The sequence below is a fragment of the Vidua macroura genome, chromosome 17 (genome assembly GCF_024509145.1).
Source record: "Vidua macroura isolate BioBank_ID:100142 chromosome 17, ASM2450914v1, whole genome shotgun sequence".
NCBI lineage: Eukaryota > Metazoa > Chordata > Aves > Passeriformes > Viduidae > Vidua > Vidua macroura.
In genome coordinates this window covers 7,262,203-7,273,933 of record NC_071587.1, presented here as the reverse complement: position 1 = coordinate 7,273,933, position 11,731 = coordinate 7,262,203, and the positions used below count along the sequence as shown (strand labels likewise).

The 11,731-nt window shown below is 53.7% G+C and overlaps 1 protein-coding gene across 2 annotated transcripts; it reads left to right on the top strand.

The window, feature by feature from the left end:
- Nucleotides 1–6: 6 nt before the first annotated feature.
- On the top strand, nucleotides 7–11,445 carry PCIF1 (phosphorylated CTD interacting factor 1). 2 transcript variants are annotated; one of them, XM_053993159.1, is made up of 17 exons: nucleotides 7–105; nucleotides 337–445; nucleotides 3,081–3,219; nucleotides 3,393–3,517; nucleotides 3,930–4,067; nucleotides 4,235–4,365; nucleotides 4,587–4,741; nucleotides 4,963–5,110; nucleotides 5,295–5,378; nucleotides 6,139–6,238; nucleotides 6,423–6,585; nucleotides 7,706–7,878; nucleotides 8,316–8,402; nucleotides 8,882–9,066; nucleotides 9,162–9,255; nucleotides 9,459–9,634; nucleotides 10,375–11,445. In XM_053993159.1, the coding sequence occupies exons 3-17, from the start codon at nucleotides 3,096–3,098 to the stop codon at nucleotides 10,625–10,627; spliced, it is 2,136 nt and encodes a 711-aa protein (XP_053849134.1). In that variant the 5' UTR covers nucleotides 7–105; nucleotides 337–445; nucleotides 3,081–3,095; the 3' UTR covers nucleotides 10,628–11,445. The 2 variants fall into 2 exon arrangements, with proteins under 2 accessions (XP_053849134.1, XP_053849135.1); XM_053993160.1 differs by lacking the exon at nucleotides 337–445 and having other exon boundaries at nucleotides 41–105.
- The last annotated feature ends 286 nt before the right edge of the window (nucleotides 11,446–11,731 follow it).

Here is an 11,731-nt window from a genome sequence, read left to right as displayed (position 1 = left end):
CCCGGCGCAAGATGGCGGCGGCGGGGCGGGCGAGGCGGAGGTGGGGCGGCGGCGGTGGCGGACGCAGCGGTGCCCGGTGCCTGCAGCCCCTAGCCTCACGCCCAGGTAAGCGGCGCAACCGCGCGGCCGCGGCTCGCCGCGCAGGAGGAGGCGGCGGGGACCGGCGGCGGCGCGCGGGCGGCGGAGGGGAGGCGGCGCAGGCCCGCGGCCGCCATCTTAGAGCGCGGCCGCTACTGCCGCCGCGCTCCCGCCGCCGCGCCCCCGCTGTGCCCCCGCCGCGCCTGCGCGTCGCGCGGCCCCTCCCCGCGGCGCCGTAACGGGCTCCTGTCTCCGCAGCCGCCCCCGCGGGCCAGGCGCGGGACGCCCCGCTATGAGGATGCGGCCCCGGCGCGCCAGCGGCGAGCACGGAGCGACGGCCACGCGTCCCGCCAGGCAGCCCGCCACCGTAAGTACCCGCCCGGCCGGCCGCCGCCCCGCTTAGGCCGCGCCCCCGGACCGCTCCCGGCCAGACTGCAGAGTTGTCGCCGCCGCCGCCTCCTCTCCGCACTCGCTGGGCGCCCGTGGCCGCCCGCCGGCCCCGGCCCGCCGCGCCGTGGAGCTCCGTGCCGTCTTCGCCGCCGGCAGGGCAGCCCCAGGAGGGTCCCGGCCGCTTCCCCGCGCAGACACGGTGCCCCGGTCCCCAGTGCCCGTGGTGCCCCGGGAGCGCTGCGCTGCTCAGCTCCGGGCCCGCCGGCCGGCGCTCGGAAAGGGGATGGGTGCCGATGGGGAGGCGATAGCCTGGCTCCCGGCCTCCTGGAGCAGCCGTGGTTCTGGGATGGGGGAGAACCGCGGGGTTGTCCCGAGGGGCTGTCGCTGATCTCCTTTGTCTGCATTTGCTGTTGTCTTGTACAAAATTCTACCTCGGTGAAATGGAAACAAATACCGGTCCTGTTTGCTGTACTTCTTTACTTTGTGTCTCCTTACCCCTTGCTGTGGTCTCTGGTTGTGCTGCTGCTCTAGGTTGTAAGCTCTCTGGGCAGGGACAGCGATGTACTATGTTTGTGAAGCACTGTATGCATTGCCATGGTGTATAAAAACATACCGTAATCACCATAAAATGCTTCCTCTGGATCCCTGTCACTGTCTAAGTCCCAGTGTAGTTACATAAAAGTAGAGTGACTTCTGCCAGGATTCCTGTTAGTTTGGCTCTTTCCTTTTCCCAGAACTTAAGGGTACTTGGATTTAATACTTATTAACACTGATCAAGTGATAAAGCTTGTTGGCTACTTCCACCATTCCAGTTTATCCATAAATGGGAGGAGGCAGAGCCAGTCACCCTATTTGACAGCTCTTTTGAGCAATGGGTGGTGTAAAACACTGGCAGGTCACTGGAGCTGGCATGTGCCATGCAAGCTGGCCAGGGCTCCGTGCCCAGCACTGTCTGTGAATCCTGACAATCATGACTTTGGGAGCTCTAGTCCCCCCAGTACACACCAGTTCACTCCAGGGTGTGCTCTGTGTAACGTGCAGGACGCAGCAGCAGCTGCATGTGCAAGTGTAGCTTTAGTTTGAGGAGGAGGGACTAAACATCCCTCAGAGGTTCCCCGTGCTCCTGCCTCACGGCCCTGCCGTCTCTGGGGTCCCTGTACCCACAGGCTGACACGAGTCTGAGCTGCTGCCGCTGGCCCAGCTCACCTTGGCACCTTTGTGAAGTGGACTGTAAGGACATGGTGGGGTTGGAGTTCAGGAGGGAGTGTGAGATTGCACAACGCTTACAAGAGGCCGTTAAAGGTCCCCAGTTGTGTCCTGCGCTCTGCAGCAGGCACGGGGCGTTGCTTGCTCTGGGGTGGAGACCCAAACTCCAGGTGTCCATAGTGTCCCACACCTTCCCTTGTGTACCCTGCATGGAAGGATGGAAACATCTTCTGAGGGGCTGAAGGAGTCGAGCTCCTCAATGCTGAGGGCAGCTGAGCTACTGCCCACTCGCTCTTGACTACTGTTTGCTCCTGCCATTCTGTTCTGCTGAAATAGCCACTGGCCTTTATGCACAGGAAGCACAGCAAAGGCTCCAAATCCCAGTGACTTAGCCCCAAAAAAATCCAGAGTTTTTATTGACGAGCTCCTGTACGTGGCTCCTGCTGCCAGGTGAGGAGCACACTGTGCACAGCATTGTGCTGCTGCTGCCCTGACTGTGCTGGTGTGTGCTGTTGGGTGTCTCCAAAGCCTGAATAGAGTTAAGTGTTTGAGGTAGCTGGGAATTATGTAAAATGCCTTGTTTCCCCCCAGTTCATTGCCAATGCGTTTTGGGCTGCCAGAGAAGAGCAATCTGTGGCGCTGTTTCAGAAACTTCCCCAGGGGAAGAGTGGTGACTAAGAGAGGAAAAGCCTGGCTGTTTCTCTCCAGCTGGCAACATTAAATTATGATTAAGAGGAGCTTTATTGTTCCAACAGACCTTCTTTTGCATAACTGTTGTTATGCAGATGAAAAAGGAACAAGGGCCAAAACAGCTGGTTGAAGCCCTGCTTGTGGGACTAGGACTAGGACTAGGACAAGTTGGTCTGAGACATGCAGAGGGTAATAATTCGGGAGCTCCTGACTCCCAGCCTGTGGTTTTCTGAACCACAGAAGTTGTTAGTGAACCTCCAGGGCTATTTTATATAGCAGATTTTTTTTTTTAATTAAAGCCTTTTGTTGAAATGATGTGCAGTTATGTGTGTGTGAGTTGATTTAAACTGTCTCTGAGGATAGCAGACCTGGCCAGTGGTATTGGTGTGGCAGAAGGTGGCACATAATCACAGAGGAGCGTATGTTATTTTTTACAATCTGATGCTTCACTCTTTGGAGAGATCTAGCTGAAAAGGGAATGTTTTGAATGCTGGCCTCAAGAACACGCTGGCTAACCCCATTTAACACTGAGCATTCCTCATAGCTAGTTGTATCCAGGATAACAGGTGTTTCTCAGGGCTGAGGTGCTGTTTGTGTGTACTGGTTCAATCCCTGTTTTATTATCAGAATGAACTTGTATTGCTATGCCTGAGTGTGCCAAGCAGATCTGGGACTTTTCCTGCTGTAACACTGGATATTACTCTTGTTTTTTCCAGTGTGGTTGCTGAGAAATGGCCAATGAGAATCACAGAAGCCCTGCGGAGGAAGCGTCTCTCATGAGTCACTCACCTGGCACCTCCAACCAGAACCAGCCCAGCTCCCCCAAACCCATGCGCCTGGTACAGGACCTGCCAGGTACTGACTGCCTTTGGGAATTCTGCAGGGCCCTGGCAGTGGGGAGGGGGGTGAAACAAGGCTGCCAAGGGAGGCTGGGAATGATTTCAGAGTGCGCTGTGACAGTGCTGGGCACCTGCAGGGCAGGTCTGTCGTGCAGGATGCTCCTCTCCTGACTCTCACTGTCCTCTCAGATGAGCTGGTGCAGGCTGGCTGGGAGAAGTGCTGGAGCAAGCGGGAGAACCGCCCGTACTACTTCAACCGCTTCACCAACCAATCTCTGTGGGAAATGCCTGTGCTGGGACAGCACGATGTCATAGTAAGTGCTCACTCACCTTGGGAATGCTGTGCCAGGACTGGGGTCTTCATGGTCTGTGGGCCTCAGATTACAGGTGTGGGAGGTTCTGTGCCTTCAGAACTCCTTGCTCGGTCCGTTGTCTGGCACGATTCTGGGGAAGTGTTCCTCTGTCAGGTGCCTGTCAGGTGATGCTGTTCCAGAAGTCATGCACCACTCAAAGAACAGTCAGCGTGGGGGATTTGTGATGAGTTCTTCTCATTAAAGTATTTTTACAAAGCATATAGACATCTAGAAGAGAATCTTTCAGCTTTGTGCAGGTGTGACTAGTGGTGTCCTTATTTCCATCCATGTGGAAGCTGGGAGCAGCGCAATGGGATGCTGCAGTGGCAGTGGGTGAGCTTGACGTGTGTCGTTGTTGTTTGGACTCTCATAGTCAGACCCTCTGGGACTGAACGCGGCTCCAATGCCACTGGAAGGTGGAGTGGCAGATGCTTCTGTGGAGAGCAAGCAGAGGAAGAGAAGATTCTCAGAAGAGGTTCCACCGAGTGGCAACAGTGTGAAGAAGCCCAAGGTGGGTGTGGTGCTCTGAAACAAACATGTGCAGCTTGAAACCAAGGGGGGCTGGAGAGCTCCTGGGGGTCTCCTGTGTGGTGTTCTGGTGTGGGACTTTCTGATTCACTGGCCTCCTTCTCCTTTACCTGGCTCTCTGGTGCAGTAATGCATCTTTCACACACACAGGCGGATGTCCCAGGGAACCCAGCTGCTCAGCCAGTCCCCAGCTCTCCCAGTATTCCAGGAACCTCTGTTTTGAAGGCATGGTGTGTTTCACCTGAAGACAAACAGCAGGCAGCTCTTCTACGACCAACTGAGTGAGTTGTGTCCATTTGTTTTCTGCTCCTTTCTCAGTCAAGTGTTTGAGCCACACAGGTTTCCAGATATCTTCGAGAAACCTGAGGGATAAATCACTGCCAGGAGTCTTGATAGTTTGGTTTCCTGGCTGGTGAAACAGCCCAAGGAAGCATCCTTAAAAGTAATATTTTATAATTAGCCAATGATCTGGTTATCCTGATGACATTTGCTTTTGCCACAGAGTATACTGGGACCTGGATATTCAGACAAATGCTGTGATTAAGCAGAGGGCACCATCAGAAGTGCTTTCTCCACACCCTGAGGTGGAGCTGCTCCGGTCCCAGCTCATTCTCAAGCTGCGGCAGCATTACCGTGAGCTCTGTCAGCAGCGAGAAGGTGAGTTTCTGTTGGGTTCCTTTGATTTCCTTCTCAATTCTAGTGTTGTGATTTGACTTCTGTTTTATGCCTGTCTAGTCCCTATAGTCTCTTTTTGTGATGATTATACTCTGTGCCATTGTTTGTTAATTGATTAGGCAGAACTTTGTGTGATGATCCTTATCAGAGCTACTGGGCATTTCTCTATTGTATTGATTAGACCCTTCTCTGTGCATCTCCAGGGATTGACCCCCCAAGGGAGTCATTTAATCGCTGGATGTTGGAGAGGAAAGTGGTTGATAAAGGGACAGATCCTCTTTTACCGAGTGACTGCGAGCCAGTAGTGTCTCCTTCCATGTTCAGAGAGATCATGAATGACATTCCCATCAGGTACTGTTCACAAACAGAGCACTTTGTTGGGATGGTTCTGGGTCAGTCTGGTCTGGTGATTTACCTGCCGCGGTTCTGCTGTGGTGCTTCCCTTTGTTTGGATGCTGGTGAAGGAAAGCTGGGGAACTGAACCTCTCTTCCATGCCTTTGTGAGACTCATGCATATGAATTTAACTTACCTCAGGTTATCCAGAATTAAGTTCCGAGAGGAAGCCAAGAGGCTGCTCTTCAAGTATGCTGAGGCTGCGAAACGACTGATTGAATCCAGGTGGGAGCTCTTCTCGTAGTGCCGTCACGTTCAGAAAAGACAAAAGGACTATAGGGCCTTCTCATCCTGCCTTATCCAGCACTGGATATTATTAATGTTATTGAGGAAAAGCAAGGTTAGGAACATACAGAAGAAAAACAGTTGTGCTGAAGCCGTCTTTTGATAATGACATTATTGTAAAATGTAATACTGGGGAGCTGAATGTGTGTGGAGACAATGAAATACTGGGTGTGGAATGTCCTTTGTTATCCCTGAGATAAAATCAGGAAAATCAGGAGTGCTTGGGCACTCGCTGCTGTTACAGAGCAACAAACTTACAGTGGCATTTTGTATACAAGGTAGGGTTTTTCTGACCAGTTCTGCCACAATAGACAGAACTGAGGAAGATAGTGAGGGAGAACCTTGTGGGGGAAAGGAAAAGCTTGTAAACAGGGTAGTTTTCTCAGAGTCACAAGCCCCTAGTGGTACTTGAAAATTAGAGGCAGTGTTAAAATGGACCAGTGCCATGACAAATAAAGGCTTTGTGGGCCTCTCCTGTTGCAGAGAGGACAGCAGCCAGCTACACCAAGTTTTGGAGAGAATATAGCAGTCCGCAATCATGCAAATGTCTGGAAGGCCTTTCCAGAGAACTGGAGGGGAGTGACGGGGATGGGCCTTTACAAGTGTCAGTGTCCACATTCCTCGCTCATAGAAAACTTTGGAGGGGGGTAGAATATCTTGCTGTGCAGCTGTGAGTTAAATTTTGCCTCTGCTTTTGCAGGAGTGCTTCCCCAGACAGCAGGAAGGTGGTGAAGTGGAATGTGGAGGACACCTTCAGCTGGCTGCGACGGGACCATTCTGCCTCCAAGGAGGACTATATGGTCAGTGTACCACTGATGTGTGGCTGGGCACAGGGAACTGGGGAGGGGGCATGTACAGGTCCTTCTGGAGATGGCTGCCATTGCCTCCCCTTGGTGTGTGCCATGGGAGAGCAGCCTGGAGACACTGAAGACCCCTGGAGAGCCAGTGGTGGCCATATGAGAGACTGGTTCTCTGTTTCCTCAGGACCGCCTGGAGCACTTACGCAAACAGTGTGGGCCCCATGTGTCTGCTGCAGCCAAGGACTCTGTCGAAGGCATCTGCAGTAAAATTTACTACATATCCCTGGAATACGTCAAGCGCATCCGGGAGAAGCATCTTGCCATACTCAAGGAGAACAATATCTCTGGTATGCAGCCAGCTTTGAAGAGCTGCAGCACTGCAGTTAAAGGCCCATGGTCTGGCCTGTCCCTATTCAGAGAGTGTTACCTGTTGGGAAGGCAGCTCTGTCTCCAAAAGTCAGAAAATCTGTGTTTCAAAGTAAGAAACAGCCAGTCCAACATAGGCCTCAGCTTTCAGTCACAGTGTCTGTGCAGTGACAGACTCTCTTCCATCACGTTCTGTGACCAGCTGTAACATCTGATACTACAAATATGTGATTTGCCAAGACGAAGTAGCTTGTTAGGAGCAGGTCACACTGAGCAGGGCATTCATTCATTTCACTGGACCATGCTTTTTTGCTTTGCTGCTTCATGAATTCATGAGACAGCTGACACTCCCTTAGTAATGCTGAGTGTTCTCCCTTTATTGTCGTTTGCCACATTTTCTGTGTTCTGAGCACCTTTCTGCACCCCTCTGTCTCCCAGCTTGTGACTGTGCACCCTTTCTTGGCAGAGTTCGTGTTCCTTGCTATTTTCTCTGTTCTTTCTTTTGTTCACATCTGTACATCTGCCTCTAGTCAGCTTTTCCTTCCTCCATGAGGTCTGCTCCTTTCATTGCCACTGTCTGTTGTCCTTTTCCCTTTTGGGTCCTGGCTCTCCTCAGGCTCCCTTCAGGTCCCCAGTGTCTGCCTTTTGCTATTGTTTTTGATGTTTATCTTCCAACCCCATAAGTCAGAGATTCCTTCCAGCTGATTTATGAGCTCTCCCTGAAGCTGAGGCAATGGATAACCACAAGGTGCAGGGAGATTCCTTTGCCTCCTGCATTTCGCAGCCTGTGAATTTTTATTGTGCTTTGGATGAGTTTGGGGCAAAATGAAATAAGAAACAGTAACAACAAAAAGAGTGTTTTGTGTGTTTGGAACACTCCTCAGGACGCTGGGGTGGATGTGTGCTGTCTGCATTGGGGAATCAGCTTTGAACCTAGGTAGCTGCCTACAAGATCTGTGAGGGACCACCATGGTGGTTTTTTGGGAGGACCACCCTGCTCTTGAGCCCTGTTTGGTTTGCTGTGTCTTTTGAGGTGGACTGAAGATTGGTCCTGAATAACCTTGGCTTCTCACAGGTTGCCTTTCTGTTCATTCTCCATAGCTGAGGTAGAAGCTCCTGAGGTCCAGGACAGGCTGGTGTACTGCTACCCTGTGAGACTGGCCATCCCCTCCCCACCGCTCCCCAGCGTGGAGATGCACATGGAGAACAACGTGGCGTGTGTGCGGTACAAGGGGGAGATGGTCAAAGTGAGCCGCAACTACTTCAGCAAGCTGGTAAGGGCTGGGCACCGCTGCTGCACCTCGGGGCAGGGTCGTCTCCCGGGCAAGGCTGGGCAGAGGCTGGCCAACTGACCCTGCAGGGCTCTCAGACACTGCCATGGCCATGAGGACAGATACCCTCCCCTCAGCTGGGGTCAAGCTCTGCTGGGAGTATTTCCCAGGTGTTGGGTATGTGCTCTGAATAAGTATTGTGCTGCCAGAACATTGTACTCAAACCAAGGCAATCCTTGCTGAGAGACACGTGCTGCTGTGGTGGTTCATTCATTTCATGTTAGTGACAAGCTGGTGGCTCACTCAGTGACAGCAGATGTGCTGACAACTCCCTGCAGAGCCCACCTGCTCCTCAGCCTCCCTCTCCCTGTCACAATGTGCGTGTATCACCATAGCTTAGCTGTTCCTGATGTCTTCAGTGGCTTGGCTTTCTCTTCCAGTGGCTTCTTTATCGGTACAGCTGCATCGACGACTCAGGCTTTGAAAAGTTCCTGCCCAGGGTTTGGTGCCTTCTCCGTCGATATCAGGTACAGATGTACATCAGAAAGCCTTGGCAGCACTGGGAACTTGTCTTTGCTCTGGGAAAGGGTCACAGCTTTGGGAGCCTGGAGCAACACGGGGTTTAAACTGGGTCTGTATTCTGCTTATGCTGTGCTGAGGTAGGACTGTGGATTGGGGAGCAGTTGTGGTCCTGACAGGAGACCTCGGTGTAGGTAAAGGTCTTTGTGAAGGAAACCTTCAGTAGCTCTTGACTCTGAGGGACAGCTGAAGGGTCACTTGGGTATAAGAGAAAACTGATGGTTTTGTGGGGTCAGAGTTGGATAAAATCTCAAAAGAGCATTCTTGGGTACATACAAGGACCTACAGGAATTTGAGAAAGGATGAAGGGGCCCTGCATACCTAGAGGAGTGGGTGCATGGACATGTGGCCCTGGGTCCGTGGTCAGTGAAGGGAACAGCAGGAACAGCGAGTGCTGGCACGGCTCACCAGGGTTTGCTCTCCTCAGATGATGTTCGGTGTGGGGCTGTACGAAGGCACTGGTCTGCAAGGGGCACTTCCCGTGCACATCTTTGAAGCCCTCCACAAGCTCTTTGGAGTGAGTTTTGAATGCTTTGCCTCGCCCCTGAATTGCTATTTTAAACAGTACTGTTCAGCCTTCTTGGACACAGACGGGTATTTTGGATCCAGGGGGTGAGTATTACGTTCCCTTGCTCTGTGTGGGTGTGGGTGTGTGCCCATGAGATGACTCAGGACAAGCTGATGGGGATCTTTGCCTCTTTCTCTAGCCCATGCCTGGATTTCTTCCCTATAAGTGGTTCTTTTGAGGCAAATCCTCCGTTCTGTGAGGAGCTGATGGATGCCATGGTCTCTCACTTTGAGGTATGTCTGGTCACCAGTGGGGTTGTTTGGGATGGAGCTGTGCTGTCCATCCTCTGCTCCCCACCACTCCTGCGCCCTGAGGGACAGAGGACAGTGACAGCTGGGCACTGCTCTTGAAGCAGAAGCATTTCCTTTCTGTAGGACTCATTAAACACGTCATTGCTCAGTCAGTGCTGAGATTGTTCCTTTTCTTCTTGCACTAGAAACTGCTGGAGAGCTCCAGCGAGCCGCTCTCCTTCATTGTCTTCATCCCCGAGTGGCGGGACCCCCCCACGCCAGCCCTGACGCGCATGGAGCAGAGCAAGTTCAAGCGACACCAGCTCATCCTGCCGGCCTTCGATCACGAGTACCGCAGCGGGTCCCAGCACGTCTGCAAAAAGTAGGCTTTGTTCTCAGCTCCTTTGGGAACACAGCTCTGAAGCTGTGTGACAGAAATATCCTCTTCCAAGCTGAAATCAGTGGGAAGCAGGGAGCAGGCAAGGACAAGCGCAGCGCATCATCACTTTGGGTGTTTAGGATGGGCAGACACCATGGTGAATTCAACGTCTGTTTAATGACTGCTAACTTTAGCTTGTGCGAGGTGTATGCCTTGGGCATGAGTCCAGCTGGAACAGGTCACGCCTGTGGCACTGATCTGTGCCTCTGCCAGCCCTCAGGCCCAGTGGCTGCTTGTGCTGCAGCAGCTGGCTGTCACTGGGGGAGCAGAGGCAAGGGGCAGTGGGGGTTTGGTCCCCAGTGGGGCAGGCTGGTCTCTGCTCTGCTGCTGAGGCAACAAGTGTGAGCAGCAGCTTGTTTAAGCAACAGGTACCTGAACACTGAAGTTCTTACCTGTTTAGGACTGATACCTCACTGTGCTGAGTCCCCTCTGCAGGGACAGGCAGGTTCCAGCACACGTGTGTAGGGAGCAGTGGGGCTCTGCAGCATCAGTGTTTTCTCGCTCTGGAAGCTCAGGAGCCTCTACTTCTGTACTCAGAACTGCCCGAGGCTGCACTGTGCCTCCCTTCTGCTCAGAATAATGAGAAAGGATGGACAAATACTTGTCCTAGTGAAGGCAGTAAGAGGAGGAGGGCTTTGGGGGGGCCCAGGGGAGGTGCTGATGCCTGTGCTCTTCCCTTGCAGGGAGGAGATGTACTACAAGGCTGTGCACAACACAGCCGTCCTCTTCCTGCAGAACAGCGCCGGCTTTGCCAAGTGGGAGCCCACGCCGGAGCGGCTGCAGGAGCTCGTTGCAGCCTACAAGCATTCGGGCCGAACCCTCAGCTCCTCGTCTTCCTCCTCCTCGTCCTCATCCTCCTCCTCCTCCTCCACAGCGGACAAAGAGCGGGAGCTGGGCCGAGAGCAGAGCAGCAGCCGAGAGACTAATCCCAACTAAGGCAGAGGTGCGAGGCAGCAGGGGACGTGCCGGTGGCCCCGGGGGAGGCTGGCCGGGGCAGCAGAGACTGCTGGCTGCGCAGCACCGGCCCGGGACTCCTGCACAGCAGCTCCACGGCACCTGCTCTCCTCTGCGAACTGCACGCCAGCCCCCAGGAGCCGGGAGCGTCCGGCGGCCAGTGGGAGAGGAGGCTCAGCCACAGCCCTCACCAGGGGCGAGGGAGCCCAGTGTGGCGCGGCAGGAGGAGCCGGCAGCTCCGCGACGCCGGAGCGCCGAGGGAAGGGACAGCCAGAGCTGGGACGCGCGCGTGGGCAGGCAGAAGGACGGTGGAACAGATGGAGGGATGGATGGCAAGCGCGAGTGCTGGGCGCTGAGCGCCGCGGCCGGAGGGGCCCCGGCAGGAGAGGGACGGGCAGAGCCCGGGGGCTCCTGCGGCCGGACTGGCCCCAGCACGGCTCCGTGTCCATAGTGTAAATAGTTCTGTCTGTGGCGCCCACGCTCCTCGTGGGGCTGCTCCCATCGCATCTGTGTTTCTTTCTCATGTGTGAGTCCTGTGTTCGCTGACATTGTGTCCTGGAGAGGGAAGGAGCAGAGGAGAAGAGTTTATTTGGTGTGTAAAGATGTCTTTGCAGCTGTTTTGTAGTCATTGTGGTTTTTATGCGGAGCCTCCGGGCTTTATTTAACCTCCTTGGGTTTTGTTTTGTAAGGATTAATTTAACACCGCTAACCATTTTATTACTTTTATCAAGAAGAGCAAAATCTATTTTTGATTTCTGTTTCCTAGTTCTTAGGAACATTAAAACCAGCATACAGCTCTGCTTGTGTCCATGACTTGCCTTCTTTGGTGTCTGGGGTCTGTGCTCACCCCTGTCTGGTCTCTGCCTGGGTGGAAGGTAGAAAAATGTTGGGGTTTGGTTTTTCAGAACTGTCTGGCATCTGCCCTATTCCAGGCAGCCCTGCCCTCCTGGTGAGTTTTGTTTCCTAATGACCAGTGTGAGCCCCTGAAGCAGCCTGGTGACCACACTGTTTCGGTGAGGTTTTGGTGCTCTCCTCTTGGAGAAGTGCAGGGAAGTGCACTGCCTTTGGACTCGTTGGGGCAGGCAG

Bases quoted from the DNA above. Each gene is read 5' to 3' on its own strand.
- PCIF1 (XM_053993159.1), top strand. From the start codon at position 3,096: ATGGCCAATGAGAATCACAGAAGCCCTGCGGAGGAAGCGTCTCTCATG. The intron at 3,220-3,392 runs GTACTGACTGCC...CTGTCCTCTCAG, and splicing joins CCTGGTACAGGACCTGCCAG to ATGAGCTGGTGCAGGCTGGC. The intron at 4,742-4,962 runs GTGAGTTTCTGT...GTGCATCTCCAG, and splicing joins GCTCTGTCAGCAGCGAGAAG to GGATTGACCCCCCAAGGGAG.